General features: G+C 33.1%; 8 protein-coding genes across 8 annotated transcripts; 4 read left to right on the top strand and 4 right to left on the bottom strand.

Annotated features, from left to right (window-relative positions):
* Positions 1-100: 100 nt before the first annotated feature.
* BX664DRAFT_337250 (uncharacterized protein) lies at positions 101-1,530 on the bottom strand. Its single transcript, XM_051546196.1, has 2 exons — positions 625-1,530; positions 101-550 (listed from the first exon to the last, which is right to left on the bottom strand). The coding sequence occupies exons 1-2, from the start codon at positions 1,507-1,509 to the stop codon at positions 308-310; spliced, it is 1,128 nt and encodes a 375-aa protein (XP_051397968.1). The 5' UTR covers positions 1,510-1,530; the 3' UTR covers positions 101-307.
* A 570-nt stretch (positions 1,531-2,100) lies between these two features.
* On the bottom strand, positions 2,101-3,700 carry BX664DRAFT_168405 (uncharacterized protein). Its single transcript, XM_051539971.1, has 3 exons — positions 2,777-3,700; positions 2,320-2,689; positions 2,101-2,181 (listed from the first exon to the last, which is right to left on the bottom strand). Exons 1-2 carry the CDS (start codon positions 3,577-3,579, stop codon positions 2,344-2,346), a joined length of 1,149 nt encoding a protein of 382 aa, XP_051397967.1. The 5' UTR covers positions 3,580-3,700; the 3' UTR covers positions 2,101-2,181; positions 2,320-2,343.
* A 1,409-nt stretch (positions 3,701-5,109) lies between these two features.
* BX664DRAFT_337248 (RlpA-like double-psi beta-barrel-protein domain-containing protein-containing protein) lies at positions 5,110-5,667 on the top strand. The gene has a single exon (XM_051546195.1). It carries the CDS (start codon positions 5,225-5,227, stop codon positions 5,651-5,653), a length of 429 nt encoding a protein of 142 aa, XP_051397966.1. The 5' UTR covers positions 5,110-5,224; the 3' UTR covers positions 5,654-5,667.
* A 451-nt stretch (positions 5,668-6,118) lies between these two features.
* BX664DRAFT_299892 (dipeptidyl peptidase IV N-terminal region-domain-containing protein) lies at positions 6,119-10,294 on the top strand. The gene is made up of 15 exons (XM_051542323.1): positions 6,119-6,568; positions 6,678-6,771; positions 6,832-6,939; positions 7,041-7,147; positions 7,235-7,321; positions 7,386-7,526; positions 7,603-7,714; positions 7,765-7,925; positions 8,016-8,557; positions 8,629-8,954; positions 9,027-9,346; positions 9,450-9,549; positions 9,614-9,748; positions 9,814-9,970; positions 10,034-10,294. Exons 1-15 carry the CDS (start codon positions 6,212-6,214, stop codon positions 10,152-10,154), a joined length of 2,868 nt encoding a protein of 955 aa, XP_051397965.1. The 5' UTR covers positions 6,119-6,211; the 3' UTR covers positions 10,155-10,294.
* Positions 10,295-10,617: 323 nt separating this feature from the next.
* BX664DRAFT_266119 (thioredoxin TrxA) lies at positions 10,618-11,028 on the top strand (the record flags this gene model as incomplete). Its single annotated transcript, XM_051540887.1, has 2 exons — positions 10,618-10,806; positions 10,897-11,028. The coding sequence occupies 2 exons, from the start codon at positions 10,618-10,620 to the stop codon at positions 11,026-11,028; spliced, it is 321 nt and encodes a 106-aa protein (XP_051397964.1).
* An 849-nt stretch (positions 11,029-11,877) lies between these two features.
* Positions 11,878-12,590, top strand: BX664DRAFT_337236 (thioredoxin-like protein). The gene is made up of 2 exons (XM_051546194.1): positions 11,878-12,184; positions 12,274-12,590. The coding sequence occupies exons 1-2, from the start codon at positions 11,996-11,998 to the stop codon at positions 12,403-12,405; spliced, it is 321 nt and encodes a 106-aa protein (XP_051397963.1). The 5' UTR covers positions 11,878-11,995; the 3' UTR covers positions 12,406-12,590.
* A 1,337-nt stretch (positions 12,591-13,927) lies between these two features.
* On the bottom strand, positions 13,928-14,422 carry BX664DRAFT_266254 (uncharacterized protein; the record flags this gene model as incomplete). Its single annotated transcript, XM_051540897.1, has 1 exon — positions 13,928-14,422. The coding sequence occupies one exon, from the start codon at positions 14,420-14,422 to the stop codon at positions 13,928-13,930; it is 495 nt and encodes a 164-aa protein (XP_051397962.1).
* A 230-nt stretch (positions 14,423-14,652) lies between these two features.
* BX664DRAFT_360406 (uncharacterized protein) lies at positions 14,653-16,373 on the bottom strand (the record flags this gene model as incomplete). Its single annotated transcript, XM_051548155.1, has 4 exons — positions 14,653-14,996; positions 15,152-15,246; positions 15,313-15,333; positions 15,519-16,373. 4 exons carry the CDS (start codon positions 16,371-16,373, stop codon positions 14,915-14,917), a joined length of 1,053 nt encoding a protein of 350 aa, XP_051397961.1. The 3' UTR covers positions 14,653-14,914.
* Positions 16,374-16,380: the final 7 nt, after the last annotated feature.

Below are 16,380 nucleotides of genomic sequence, written 5' to 3'. Positions count from 1 at the left end.
ATATGATATCATGATGAATGATTTCACATCTGATACAATCTATACCATTTGATATTGTTTAAAATTTTTTTTTATTTTATTTTTCAAAAAAGAATCCATGATGTTAATGAAGAGAAAATATGGTACAATAGGCAAAGAGAGAAAAGAAAAGGGGTTTTTTTTTTCGAGAAGAATAAAATAATAATAATAATAATAATAATATAATGACATATACAAAAGAGGAGGTTTTTTCTTGTTGATTTGTTTGTTTGTGAAAAAAAAGGGGGAATGCTGATAGTATAATAGGATATGAAAAAAAAAATTATATCTAATAAAACGTACCAATGGAAGTCATTGTTTGTTGCGGTAATGATGAATACATAGATGGAGGAAAAGAATAAGTATTGTAAGATTGTAATGGTTGCATCAATGAAGGATTGTTGCCAGTTATATTCATACTTGTCGTCAATCCATCCTTTTCCGCTGCCTTTCTTGCTGCTTCTCTTTCTTTCTTTTGTCGTCGCCAATTCTTTCGCATCTCCTTAAATTCAGATGGGTGACGTTTGGGGCCCTATAAAAAAAACAAAGTTCAAAACATGGGTTCCACAAACTCTTTTTCTTCTATTAAAAAAATATATAACTTACATGTTTCTGCATAGAGACGTGAGCATTCAAATGATTCAAAGTACCATAAGATTTCGTACAATTTGGCCAAGTACAATGGTATAATCGTTCAATTTCATCATAGCGTCGTCTTGGGCGTTTTCGTTGATTTGCTCCAGGGATAGCAACAAAGGAATAACTTTTTTCAAGATTATCTCGAGGATCCAACGCGTTAGGTGGCATAGTAAAATTCGATGTATTATTTGATGATGATGAAGAGGACGTAGTTGACAAATTGTAAAAAGAAGATGGATTGGCCGATGGTGGTAACATTGGATTGTTGGTCATCATAGCAGCCACAGCATTAGTAGTAGCATCAGTTAAACTATTTTGAGAAGGAGGTAAATACATAGCAGCTGCAGCAGCGGCAGCAGCAGCAGCAGAAGTAGGATCCATCAACATTGTCAAAGAACTGGGTGTTGTTGTTGAAGCGGAAGTCGAAGTAAGTAATCCCATAGAATCGGTCATGGCCGAAACAACAGCGGGCGTGAGATTATTGGTGGTAGAATTATGTACAGATGAAGTAGTTGTTGGTGTCATAGTATTATTTGTTGTTGTAAAAAGTTGTTGTTGTTGTTGTTGTTCTACCATGGCTTGAGCAATGGATGAAGAGGTAGAAGTATTAGTAGCAGCTTTGTCGTAGGCACAACTAGCTGGTTTTTCTTCAGTAGTCAATAGTTGTGATAATGGTGGTAAAGAAGGTAAACCGAGGTCTTGTAGATATCCTGTATCAATAGAAGAAGAGGTTGTTGTAGAAGAAGGAGGAGGACTAATACGTTTATTCGAGGCCATGGAGGGATCTGTTGAACCCATTTGTTTATCACAAGGTTGTAATGTAAAATAAGAAGTATCAGATTGTGTCATCATGGTTTCAATATAAAAAAAAAAAAAAAGAGTGAAAAGAAAAGAAAGAAAAAAAGAGAAGATAAAAAAAGGAAAAAAGAAAGAACCCATTTTAAGGCACCAAGGAAAAAAGAAAAAAAAATGAAGAAAGTGAAGGGGCTTGACGGAGTTTCAACATTACGTCATTGAAACAGGTTGCGAGTCTTTTCTCTTCCAATAAAAATACAATGAGAATTGAATGGTTGAAGATGAGATCGGCAGAAAAAAAAAATTTCTTTTGCCTGTAATATGCTGCGTTACCATCATCTCCATATGAAAAACATATAATCATCGATAACGGAGTTTTTCTTCTTCTTCTCCCCCCATCTCCCTCTTTCTTGTTGTGTCTCCTTCATTCCCCTCCCCAATCTCTTCTTTTTCAATCTCCTTTTATAGAATAACTTTCATCAAAATAGAGTCATCATCAACCATAAAATAAAAATAATAATAAAAAAAAGGATGGAAGAATACCAAAAAAAAAAAAAAAAAAAAAAACTACGGAAAAAAAAAAAGAATTTTCACACAGATAAACAAAAAGGACTATACTCCGATTTTGTAAGAACATTCATACATATTGTTTCGTCCTACCAACAAATCATCATTTTTATTTCATTTATTCAATTTTTGATAGCTATATCTAATTAACTATACTAAAGACTAAACCAAAAAAAAAAAAAAGAAAAAAAAGAAAAATAGTATATAAGCTTTCTTCATTGTTTTATTTTTTTGTTGCTCACACTAAAAAAAAAAAAAGCACAGACCTTCATTTTTTTTTTTTTTTTTGCTTGGCATTACTTTTTTTTTTTTTCAAAATGTTGATCACCTTTTGCTATTGGCCACCACCTGAGCAAAGTTAGTTGGACACATATCACCAAACACGTGAGCACTTGTTCTTCTTGAAGTATCACCAGATGCATTTTTCAAAAGAGCAGGGAATTCATCTTCCAAAACATTCTTTTTTGTTGAATCGATCGGTGTGACATTGTTGATCAAATTGGATTTTCGTTTTGATTTTTTACGATCTTGTCGTTTACCATGTTGTTTTTCTTTTTTCCTACCAGATCGTTTTGTTGATATAATAGGATCTTCTTGTTGAATGATACTGATAGATTCAACACTATGAGCAAATTCACATTGATTTCCTTTCAAACAACAACCTTGTAACCTATACATAAAGTAATAAATGTAACCATTGATTTACGTCAATTTTTTTATTTAAATTTTTTTTTTTTTTTTTTACTTTGTGACTTACCAAAATCGGCAAACCTTAATACTTATATCATGAGCATATCGACAATCGTGACGATGACAATCCCCCAATAGAAAATGACGACACACTTGCCTTTTCTTGTAATAAGATAAATTTCCATTTGTCGTCAATAATTCCAAAAATCGATCCATATCGTAATTTGCCTTGGACAATGTGGATATCACTTGTTGTTCTGTATATTGAGGTAATAAGTCCAATAACATTTCAATTGCTGTTTTTGTTGAGGATAAAGGAGAGTGAAAAGTTGTTGAAGTACTGGATGGTGGACTAGGATAAGGTTGAGTAGGATCAAATTCATCATCATCAAAAGGTTCATGATAACGAAATAAATGATTAGACCAAATATTATTGTTGATGGAATTGAATAAAAAGGGCAATTGATAATGATGTGTCATGCGAGCACTCCCTAGATTGGTTACATTTGGTACATTGATGGTGACAGAGCGTTGTGTTTCAGAGTCCGGTTGCATCCTGCTTGTTGCGTTCGTTGCATAATCATCCAATATATCAATTAAATAATGAAATGATGGGTCGTCATCTATTTCCGTTGCTGGAGAAGAAGAAGATGATGATGATGATGAAGAGGACATTTGATCACCAAAATAAGAACAAGATGAGGAAGAGAACGGTGAAGAAACTTCGTTGGTAATAGTTGGTATAATTCCTGTTGTCATAGGTTGATGGAATAAAATGGAATGATTGAATGGATCAAATGATCTAATACCGCCTGATGAGTTGAAAATCCCATTGGAGAACAAAGTTGAAGTTTGTGTTTCCATATCCATTGTTTTTAATGCTGCAGATGATGATGATGATATTGATCTTGGTGATAATTCTGATGATATGATTGTTGAAGGGACTGATAAAGGTAAAGAAATGTCATCAGGTATCTAAATGAATCATATTAACAAAAATAAAAGACAAGATTTTTATCTCTTTATCCATTCTATGCTTACCTGCCTATGAGAGGTATATGTTGGGTATAAAGAAGAAGAGGTAATGGATGGAAGGCAAGTTGATCTATTTTCCCAAAAGTTCATCATCGTAAAGGAAGAAAAAAAAAAGAAAAAAGAAAGAAAGAAAAAAAGAAAGGTAAGTTCAAAATGTTTATCCATCTTTACGGATTGGGGAGAGGTTGATCAAAGGAGTGAAAAAGATAGGAGATGAACACAGCTAAATATACAAAACAGGGTTTTTTTTTTCTTATTCCTTTTTACCTTGATGACCAACGATCAGTACAAGGACCAATAGTGCCAACAACAACTTGATTGTTCATGATGAAGTTTCAAAGGAAAACATTCAATCAATATCAAAAAAAAAATAATAATAGATAAAGAGATAACAAGAAAAAAGAAAGTGAGAAATACAAAAGATGACGGAGTTAAAAAAATATGCTGCCCCTTACTTACTTTCCTTTCATATTGCACTATCATTTTTTTTAATAGACATTTGCATGAAAAGTTGCATTCTTTTTTTTTTTTTTTTTTTTATGGTGGCGATCTAAGCATGGTTTCTCCATAGAATCAATTGGCCTTGGATAAATTTAATTGATCCGTCCTGATTTTGTTTTTTAAAAAAAAAGATGATTCGTCAATTTGCTTAATCAAGAGGACCCCGAATACACCATCCCCCCTCCTTTTTTTCAATATATAAATATCATCCAGTAAGATACGTGTTATTTCTAATCATCTTATGTTCCTGAATATATATATAAAAAATATCCATATTCATTGGCAGAGTCTTTAAGAAATATAAATTTCTCAGGTACAAGAAATCTAGAACCTTTCCTCTTGTTTTATTGGCCGCCATCTTAAGATCTTTTACCATTTCATTGGTGAACTGACATTGACAGTTGCTTTATTCCGTCTAGACTTTGTTGCCAATGTGATCTAATTGTTATCAACTCAATTCCTTGGCTAATTAACATCATCATCATCATCATGATGTCAAGGGAACTTTTATCCTATTATCTAGTTCTAGTGATCGCTTCTTTTATCTCTTTCTTCACTGGTTGATCATCCCCAAAAAAAAAAATATAACAGATCAAAGAAAAAAAAAGTTTTTTTTCAGGAACTTTTCAACCATTCCCGATACCCAATCTATTTTTTTTTCTTTTTCTTTTTCTTTTTTTAAAATATAAAGACCATCATTTTTCATTCGTCCAGAACATCAAATTATCAAAACATCACCAATGAAAAAGGTTTTTTTTTGATAAAGGGCACCCTGACCATCATTCTAAAGTCAGCGATAGTAGCTTTTATTTTTTTTTTCTCGATTTTCAGTATAAAAGTAATCGACCTTTTTCAATCATCCCATTTTCTTTTTATTTATTCATCAGTTATACAGTACATTCATCCTTTTTTTTTTTTTGCGCCGGTCGCTTTTTCATCTCTACACACTTCCTTTCATTTTAAATACAACAAAATCATCATGCGTTTCTCTATTGTCCTTGTTGCCATTATTGCCTGTTTCCTTGCTATCCTGGTTGATGCCAAAAGAAATGGCCCTTCTCGAGCTGAAAAAACTTTGATGGAAAAACGTAACAGTTATTCTGGTATTGGTACTTTCTTTAATCCATCTACTGAAGGTGGTTCTACTGGTGCTTGTGGTAGTTTTGAATCTGATTCTGCTAATATTGTGGCGTTGAACGCTAAACAATATGGTAGCATGGATAAAAAGAGTGGCTGGTGTGGTAAGAAGATCAAGATCTCCTATAATGGTAAAACTACTTATGCTACTATCAATGATGCTTGCCCTGAATGTAGTTATGGTGATCTCGATTTGACTCATACTGTTTTCAAATCTTTGGAAAAAGATATGAACAAAGGTGTTATTGATATTACTTGGTCTTTGGCTTAAAATCTTCTGTGAAGAAATAAATACCTTTTTTTTTATTATTTCATTTTACTTCAATAAAACTATTCCTTTACATAACAATTATTGTGTAACAACTAATCCTACATAAGTGTTCATATGTGATGATGGTTATTAGTATAAAACTGATATAATAGGGGAAAATCAAAGGAGTACTACTCTTTTTAAAGATCTGACATTAAACGAGAAGAGGGAGAAAGAATATCTCCTGAATACAGCAATGTTCATATTTATTCATCTTTTTTTTTTTATTTGTTACTTTCTTTCCTTTATCTTTTTTAATTTCATATTAGCAAGTGTTGTCATCATTACTATATACTTATTTTAACACTGTTTTTTTATAATTTTAGTAACCATTTGTGATTCACTTGGCGGTGATTGAATGTGTCTCATTATATAAAAAAGGTAAGCCCACACAAAACCAAAATTCTTTTTTCTTTTCTCTCTCTTCTTTATCAACCAATCCATTCCTTTATATTCATCTTTTCTTTCCTTCTTCTTATTTTTTTTTCTTTTTATCTATTTATTTATATATATATATGTATGACCTCTTCTATTCCATTACAACATGTCACTCATTCACCTACTATGGATACCTTTGTTGATCAATTTATGACCATGGTCGACAGTCGGCATAGTATTCATTCTTTCTCCTCTACTTCTTCTAACCCTCGACATAGTGAAGATAATTCTCGTCTCAGTACAGATAGCGATTTGGAAAATAACGAAATGATGCGCAAAACTTATTATGAACATACCCAGGATAACGATGATAATAGTATTGAAGATGCTGACTTTCTTCACACTTCTTACAAAGAAGACGAAAACGATGAACATGAACGACTTGTTTCTGATGACCAAGACTCACAACATGAGCCCCATACTGTACAATCTTTAAAGGTAAAAAGAAAAAAAATAGTTCTTTTCTTAAAACGTTTTTTTTTTTTATTTATTCTTATTCATTCTTTTCTTTATTTATATACATATATATATCATCATATGAGACTAGGAACGTCGCCGAACATGGATTTGTTTTCTCTTTCTAGGCATATTGCTTATTGGTTGGTTGGCATGGATCATCATTGTCAATAGCCTAAGTCCAGGTAATTTAAACATATAGAATAAATCATTTGAACACTACTTCTTACTTTTTGTTTTTATAGATGGTTCAACTCAAATTCTTAGTAGTGGTAACCATATAGATCTAGCTGATATCTCCAATTCTGATTTTATACCAAAAAGACCTTCCTTGGTATGGCTTGATAGCAGTGGTAAGCCAAAAAAAAAAAAAAAAAAAAGAGAGAGATATAGAAAATACCTTCAAGTACAAAAAATAAAAAGTCTTGTTCACTTTTAACTTTTTTGCATGTAGAACAAATGGATGGAGTGTTTACGTTTATTGATCCTGAAAATCACAGCATTATGATGGTTTCTGTCGACGAAAACAAGAAACAAGTGTTATTGGACTCGAAAGATCTGGTATTGCAAAATGATAGAATCAAAAGAAATGAAGAGATGCTTATTCATTTTCCTTTTTTTTTTTTTTTTTTTTTTTGTTTTTTGTAGATGATCAACCATCAACCATTATCTATATCACGTTATACCTTTTCAAAGGACAACGCTTACATGATGCTATGGACAAACGAAACAAATGCAAGTGATGACCAATTAGTATAATAAGAGGAATAACTAATATGATATTTATTTTCTACCATAGGTATGGAGACATTCGAACTTGGCTACCATTTATATTTATAATCGATCTGACAAATACCTATTTCCATTATTGAATACTTCAACCATCGACAAACCACCAAACATTTCTTACGCTGTATGGAGTCCAGTGGGTCATCAAGTAGTAAGTAATGAAATATAGACCTCAATGATGTGGAATAGAAAATAAGAAATTAAAAATATTTATTTTATATAAATAGGCATACGTGATGGACAACAATTTATATATATCCGATTTACACTCACATAAGCAAATCACTTATGATGGCTCTGCAACAGTGTTTAATGGTGTTCCTGATTGGGTATATGAAGGTAGGTAAAATCTTTTACGATCTAAAATCTTTACTCATTGTTTATATTAGAGGAAGTACTTTTGCAAAACTTTGCACTTTGGTGGTCTCCTGATGCAACTCACTTGGCCTATTTACGACTAGATGAAACAAAAGTGCCTGAACTCCATCTACCGATATACACTACTGACAATGATAGCTATCCTGATGAAATGGCCATTAGGTATCCAAAGGTATACAATTTAAACAAAAAAAAAAATAGTTCGTTTTATAATCATGGTAAGAAAAAAAGAAAATAAACTCATACCATCATCAAACTATAGGCTGGAGCTCCAAATCCATTAGCTTCTTTATTCGTTTATTCTTTGACTCAACAAACAACAATCATGCTGACAAAAAATGCAACTTCTCCTATATCAGTGGCTACGAAAAAGGAACACCAAGATTTCGATGAAGAGGATCGCATCATTACTGAAGTACGCTGGATAACCGACTCTCATACGCATCTCCTGTTCAAACAAACCAATCGAATTCAAGACAAACAATTGACCAACCTATTCATGATACTTGATGAAAAGGACAGCGACGATATCAGCAGTTTTGTGACGACAGTGGATAGTTATAGCCCAGTAGATGGTGGATGGATTGATTTGACTAAATCAGTATCTTTCTTTGGACAATATCGCAACAACGATGGCTCTTGGGCGGTGGATTATGTGGATATTGCTGATAATGGATCTGGATACCTTCATTTGGCCATGATGACAATTGGACAAGATTTGACAATAAAAAAACGATGGCTTACTGACGGTGAATGGGAGGTAGAACAAGATTCTGTGGTGGTGGATAGAAAACGAGCTCTTGTGTAAGATAGAAATATCAAAATCTTTATGATGGAAAACTAGATCTTTTTTTTTTTTTTTTTTTTTTGTACAGGCATTTTATATCTACTGAACGATCTCCATTGGAACGACATTTATACACCATCTCTTTATTTGCCTCAGAACCTTCGATCACCAAGAAATGTTTAACATGTCCTTCAGATGCGGATATCCATGCTTATTACCGTACGACTTTCTCACCCTCAGCTGGTTACTATATCTTATACTACGAAGGACCCGATATTCCTACAACAGTGGTGAAAAAGGTGGATGATCCTATTTTTGAACTGTCTTTGCAAAAAAATGATCGATTGAAAAAATTATTGACCAAATATGACTTGCCTCGAAAGCGAATGCTTACCATCAAAAGTAGTACTACTGGTAAGCTGTGTATTATTTTTTTGGATTGTTGATGGTTTATTTATTTTTCTCTCTCTTTTTTTTCAAATATAGATATGAATGCTGTTGAATTACTACCACCTTCATTTGATCCTAAAGAAAAATATCCTGTATTATTCCAAGTATATGGTGGTCCTAGTAGTCAAATGGTGACTTATCAATTTGAATTGGATTGGCATACGTTTTTAACAAGCAAACTTCAATACATTGTGGTGACGGTGGATGGTCGTGGGACAGGAGCCCGTGGTCGTGGATATCGTGTAGGTGTACGTGGTCGACTTGGAGAATTGGAGACCATTGATTATACAAATGCTGCAAGACATTGGGCTGGATTGGATTATGTTGATCATGCACGAATTTCTATTTGGGGTTGGGTAAGTAAAAAAAAAAAAAAAAAAAAAAAAAAAAAAAAGGAACATGTTCTATTGTTATAAACTTCCATTTTTTATTATTATTATTATTATTATCGACGTTTAGTCTTATGGTGGATTTCTTGCTTCGAAATGTATTGAAGCTAATAGTGGAGTATTCAGCGCTGGTCTTGCTGTGGCTCCTGTCACCGATTGGCGATACTATGGTAATATATACAATCAAACAAAAAAAAATTGTTTATTGATGTCGATATATATATGTCTATATAGATTCTATTTATACAGAAAGGTACATGTCGACTCCCAAATTGAATCCTCAAGGTTATGTTAATAGTGCAGTGAACAATATGACTGGGTTTGCCAATGCCAAATTCTTATTGGTACATGGAACAGCAGATGATAATGGTAATACATCGAAATCAAATATTCCTTTTCATTCATATACTTAATTTCTTTATATATATATTCAGTTCATTTCCAACATACAGCCATTCTAGTAGACAAGTTGACAAAGGCTTCTATACATACATACAAAGTCCAATTTTATACCGACAGCAATCATTTTATTGAACATAACAATGCCAACGAAAACTTGTATTATTTATTGACCGATTTTTTATGGGAAAGGTAAAAAGCATTGGAATAGGATTAGACGGTGATTGATATATATATATATTGATTTTATTATAGTTTTGGTGGCGAAGAATACTTGCACCTTCGTAAGGAAACGTATGGAAAATTCTCTGGTGAGATCCAAGGCGAAGGTGGTGGTGGACATAGCCATGCTCGAAGAGGATTTAATATAGGTTAGATAGCCGACATTATAAGACTAGTTTCTTATTGACTGTATTATGCAAATCATATCTTTTTCTTTTTATTTTTTGTTAAACATTTCATTACAAATAACATTTCATTACAAATAAAACAAAGGGAGTTGATGTTTTTACAGAAGTAATTACTTTTTATTCTTTATAATCTAGCATATTCGATGATTATATATATATATATATATATATTCTGAAGTATGTTTGGATTATTCATCGTGTGTCGTAGTAATGGTATCATATTGCCTTTGGAAGAGTGTCTTTGGCTTAGTCATCCTTTCAGCCAATGAAATCACAGAGAATAGAACTGGCACCACCACAGAGGCTTGCGGTGTTTGGAATCGATGACGAGATTTTTTTCATATAAAAAAAAGTATTTGTTTTTCTATTTTTTTTTTTTTTCTCTCTTTTCTTTTTCACCATCTTTTTTAAAAAAAGGAATTACATATAATGGCTATTGAAAACCTTCCCAAGAATCTCGACGAATTCAGAGCTTTGACTGCTTCCGATAAATTGGTCGTTATTGATTTTTATGCTACCTGGTGTGGTCCTTGCAAATTGATTTCTCCCAAGTTTGAAAAGTTGGTGGAAGAATACCCTGATGTCATCTTTGCCAAGGTTGATGTCGATGAAGTTGCTGTAAGTTTGATAATGGATATGATGGTCATGATGAAATAACCAAAAAGGGTATGATACTGAATATATAACACGTTTTATCTTTTTAAATAGGATGTTGCTGCTGATGTCGGCGTCCGTGCTATGCCTACTTTTATGTTTTTCAAAAACGGTAATAAGGTTGACGAAGTGGTTGGTGCCAACTTGGCCAGTATCGTTAACAAGATCAAGCAAAATACTGCTTAAGCATGTTTCCTTTCAGGATGGATTGGTTTTTTTTTATTATTATATAGTTATGGAATTTGGCTTTTTTCACACATTACATACAATTTTTCCCCCAAGCCCTTTTGTTGTCCCTTTTAGTTTTGTTATCTCCAATGTATATTTTACTAGATATAAATACAAATAAAAGACAGTTAAATCAAATCATATCACAGTCTTTTTTTATACATACTCGATTCTTTCGTTTCCTATGGCGTACGGATGGTTCTTTTGGTTCCCGGGACAGATTTCTTTTTATGCATCAACAACAAAGACCACTACAATCACGTTTTATCTAGAGAAGATCATCACTGTTAATGAGATCTTGACCTTACACCCACTGAGTACCATAAAACAGTATCAGAAATGAGCACGGTCTAAAATGGTTGGATGATGGCACCAGTTCAACCCCTATTTTCTTTGTATATGTTTTTTCCATGTTGGCCAACGTATGATGGGATTATTCACCTTTTTTTTTTCTTTTGGACAGACATGTGTATACATACTTCTACGCGTCCGCCAAGATAAGCATCTTCTATTTCTGTCATAGATAACAAGAAAAAAAAAAAGTATTATGTTTGTTATAAGGTTCCATTTCTATTTTTTATTTCAATTTTTTTAGTCCTATGATCTTGCTTCGAAATGTATTGAAGCTAATAGTGGAGTATTCAGGGCTGGTCTTGCTGTAGCTGCTGTCATCGATTGGCAATACTATGGTAGTACATACAATCAAATAAAAAAAAAGACGCTGTTTATTAATGCCATTGTGTCCAACTAGATTCTCCTCGTTCTGCCCCTTCTATAGCGTAGCCTTTAGTCTTTGATTTCAGGTTCCGCCTCTACATGTGGTCTAAATAAAAATCAATTTCTTCAAAAAAAAAAAAAATTCCTATCTTTTTTTTCTTCTTTTTCACCATCTTTTAAGAAAAAAAAAAAAAGGAAATTACACATAATGGCTATTGAAAACCTTCCCAAGGATCTCAATGAATTCAAAGCTTTGATTGCCTCTGATAAATTGGTTGTCATTGATTTTTACGCTACCTGGTGTGCTCCTTGCAAATTGATTTCTCCCAAGTTTGAAAAGTTGGTGGAGGAATACCCTGATGTCATCTTTGCCAAGATTGATGTCGATGACGTAGCTGTAAGTTGATAATGGATATGATGGTCATGATGAAATAACCAAAAAGGATATGATACTGAATATATAACGCGTTTTATCTTTTTAAATAGGATGTTGCTGCTGAAGTCGGTGTCCGTGCTATGCCTACCTTCATGTTCTTCAAAAATAGTAATAAGGTTGATGAAGTGGTTGGTGCCAATTTGTCCAGCATCGTTAACAAGATCAAGGAACACTCTGCTTAAGCATGTCTCCTTTGTTTCAAGATGAATTGTTTTTTTTTTATTATTATTATTTACTTACGGAATTTTTTCACACGTTACATACAATTTTTCGCCATTCCCTTTTGTTGTCCCTTTTAGTTTTGTTATCTCCATTATATATTTTATTATATATAAAAAAAATACAAATAAAAGACTGTTAAATCATATCATATCATTTTCTCCTTTATACATACTTGATTCCCATGATGACGGATGGGTCTCCGCGCACCAATACTACAATCATCTTCTATCCACCTTTCTAGAGATGATCATCACTATTAATGAGATCTTGAACTGTTACACTCACTGAGTACCATAAAACAGTATCGGAAATGAGCACGGTCTAAAACGGTTGGACAGCACTAGTTAATTCTTATTTTCTTTGCATATATGATGTCCAATTTCGATCATCCATCATGGCTTGGTCTCTCCCATACATGACGTCTTCCTTCCTTCCTTTTTTTTTCTATGCTAGCCAACGTATGATATAGAATTGTATTCATCATCCATCAAGATAAGCATCCATTTCTGTTATAGATGACAAAACAAAAATAAAAAAAAAAGAATTGAAAGGAATGCGACCAACTACTAATGGTAACGAACGTACTGTATCCTAATATGGTAATCATAACATCTCTAGTTTTTTTTTTTTTTTTTTTTTTTTTTTGTTTTTTGTCTATCAACGATGACATATCTATCCATTCTATTCTGCCTTTGTATCCACTAATGGAAGACAATCATTTCTTCTTCATATAGTAAGTCCTTTTTCCATTATTATACATAATGTCATTCATGTAACTACCATATACTACAAGAGACTAGTTGGCTTTTTATTAAATGAGGCATTAAATAAATAAAGAAGATAGATATTAAAAAAAAAAAAGAGATGATGATGAAAAATGAATCATCATAACAAAGAGAATACAAACAGACATACATACAAAAATACATTTACACACACACATACTTCCATCAAAAAGGAAAAGAATCATAGCGTTTGTTTTCTTGCTGATTGTTTCTGTATTCGATCAATAGTGATCGTATCCAAAGGATTCAAATCATGAGGTGAGGATGGTGGATACAAGGTCCAAAGATGAGGTCGATAAGTATCACGGACATGAGCCGGAGGATAAAACAAGACAGGTTCTTGATCAAGAGCAGGAGGAAGAGCAAGTCGTTGTGAAGAAGAAAAGGAATCGCTGTTGAGTGAGCTGGATGAATGATGAGGTGTCCGTATGGTGGAATTGGATGATAATGATGATGATGACGAGGAACTTATGGGGAATAATCGAGCATGTGGATAGATGGTAGATGCATCGTCTAAGCGTTGTCGATCCATAGATCCTATAGAATCCTCCACTATGTTTGTAGGAGATGAATGTTGAACAATAGGATTCGATTTGACATGATGACGTTGAGATTTATAATATTCATATTGAATAAAAACTAGATCAATTTCTTCTGGTGTAATAATCAATTGATAATTCTACCAAAAAAAAAGGAATCAGGTTATTAAAAAAAAGAAGAAGAAAAAAAAATTTACCATTAGTGATAGTAACTGTTGTTCCATCAAATTGATTTCGGATAAATTAAAATGAACAGCATAACGAGCCCAATGCTTATTTTTTGGTGAAGTATCATGTAAACTTTTAGAAGTGACGATTAAAGTGGCCAAGAAGATCCGATGACAAGTACATGGCATGCCTCTGGCCAAATGAGCTAGTCGGCGTTGTAAACGATCCAAAAAGACAAGTGCCCCAAGTAAAGTGCCTGGTTTGACACAGGATCTTTTTATCAAAGATTGAATAAATGTCGGTAAAGAAGGTAAAGTGGGTGATGTTTGACGATTGGAAGTTTGATCATATTTGGAAGGCAATGATGGAGGTTGACATGGAATGACTAGACCTGCTTGTTGTGATACATATTGAACAAGACGACTAGAGACTGGACGACGGATTAAATCTAATAATCGTTGTTTTCTCTCCTCTGTTGATATCATTGTGGAGGTTTTATGATAAAATCGGTCTTTTTTTCAATATCCCACTAGTCAGATGGATAAAAAAAAAAAAGGAAAGAAAGAAATACAACTATAGAACGAAGAAGAATAATAATAAAAAAAAAAAAAAAAAGAGAAGAAAGAGACAGAAAAACCGTTTTTATTTTTGTATCGGTTTGATATTTATTTTGAAGAACAAGGAAATAAAAAATCAACAAAGTTTAAAAAAAAAAAAAAACGTCGATTTCAATGATAGCTTGATAAAATGAGCACACGCCACCAGCACACAGCATAATAATATGAGGAGAGACAGATTCATAGTGGAAAAAAAAGAGGTTTCATATTAAAATCAGAGACGAGATACATAACAATGGGTAACTAGGGAGACACACACACAAAAAAAGGAATAATAACAGGGTAAAATGTATTATATAAACTACACTATCTGCATGGATTCGAATGCTTTTGTGGTCGGATATAAGCAAAAAAAAAAAATCATTTGTCTTTGGATAATTGTCCTACGGTCTTCATGTTCTTGTTCTTCTTGGACCATCGTAGTCCACATGCATTGCAAAGCCTATAGAGAGTGTATTTTTTTTTTTAAAAAAAAGAAAGAGATCAGTATTCATCTATTGATCACTAACCATACACACCGAGAAGAAAAAAAAAAAACTAATGATTTGCTCATGCTAGTTGTATAACAACTATATCATCACACACACACACACATACGTTTTGGCACCAAGGGGTCCTCTTCGCCATTCCGGAGAGTTGGTTGAACCACAATCAGCGCATTGATGCTTTTCCACAGTAAAGTATACCTTTTTCTAAGACATGTCAAGGAAGAAGATAACCAATGAGTTTTTCACGGCAATATAATTGTTTTCTTTTACTCGCAGATCGATCTTGAGGTTCTTTTTTTTTTTTTTTTTTTTTTTGTTTGCATGACGGTCATTTTGTAGAGGATCGAAATAACAAACAAAAAAGAAAAAAAAATCATAGAATAAGAACAATAAAATTAGGAGGAAGTGCCCCATACACACACACACAGACATATCTTTTCTTCTTTTTTTTTTTTTAAAAAAAATAAAACGCTTACCTTTCTTTTCTTGTCCTTGGATGATTGATCATCAGGTTTTGAATGATCCTTATCAGTTATAGATGATTTCTCTTGTATAGGGATGTATGTTGTTTGTTGACCTAATTCAGGTTGTTTGTTGGTTATCCAAGGATTACTTGATTGATGCCATCCAGATTGCATCCAAGAAGCAATGACAGAATTGGGTTGATTCAAAGAAGAAGAGGAGGAGGAGGAAGAAGAAGAAGAAGAGGAGGAGGAAGATTCACCACCACCATTGGAAAGTGAATTGTCGATGGAGGATGATAATTGAGCCAGTTGTTGTTGCAGTAATTGATTTTCTCTTTTCAGTTGCAAAAGCAGATCAAATGTGGATGGATCACAAGATTGAGCAATGGCAAAGAAGGCATAATAGTTCGATTCAATGTTGTTGGTTTTAGTGATGGTATAAGAAGGCACGTCATCAGGCTTGGAATAACCAAAAGATTGGAGACAGGTGAAGCCAGTCAATGGTTCTTTTCGTTTCCACCGAAATTGGACTTGGGTTAGTCGGAGAGGAGTTTCGAAGACTTGATCCAACATTGCATAAAACACAGCATGATCATCAGGGTGAAGATATTCCGATATCAAATGTCCTACCACATCATTGGCGTTATAACCCGTCAATCCTCGACAAGAATCTGAACAATAAAGTATATCTCCACGAGCTGATAAAACAAATAAGAACAGTTTGTCATCATTTAAAAGTTGTTCAGACCAATGACGTTCGGCATAGATTTGTGTAATATCTGAAGAATAATCCTGCAGTTGTTGTAATTGTTGTTTTATTTGTTCCTTTTGTTCTTGTTGTTGGTGATGTTGTTCACTTTGTTGCATAATGAGA

This window comes from Halteromyces radiatus (assembly GCF_025201355.1).
Source record: "Halteromyces radiatus strain CBS 162.75 chromosome Unknown BX664scaffold_6, whole genome shotgun sequence".
Taxonomy (NCBI): Eukaryota; Fungi; Mucoromycota; class Mucoromycetes; order Mucorales; family Cunninghamellaceae; genus Halteromyces; species Halteromyces radiatus.
The sequence above is the reverse complement of the archived record's forward strand: the minus strand, read 5'-3'. Positions and strand labels throughout refer to the sequence as shown.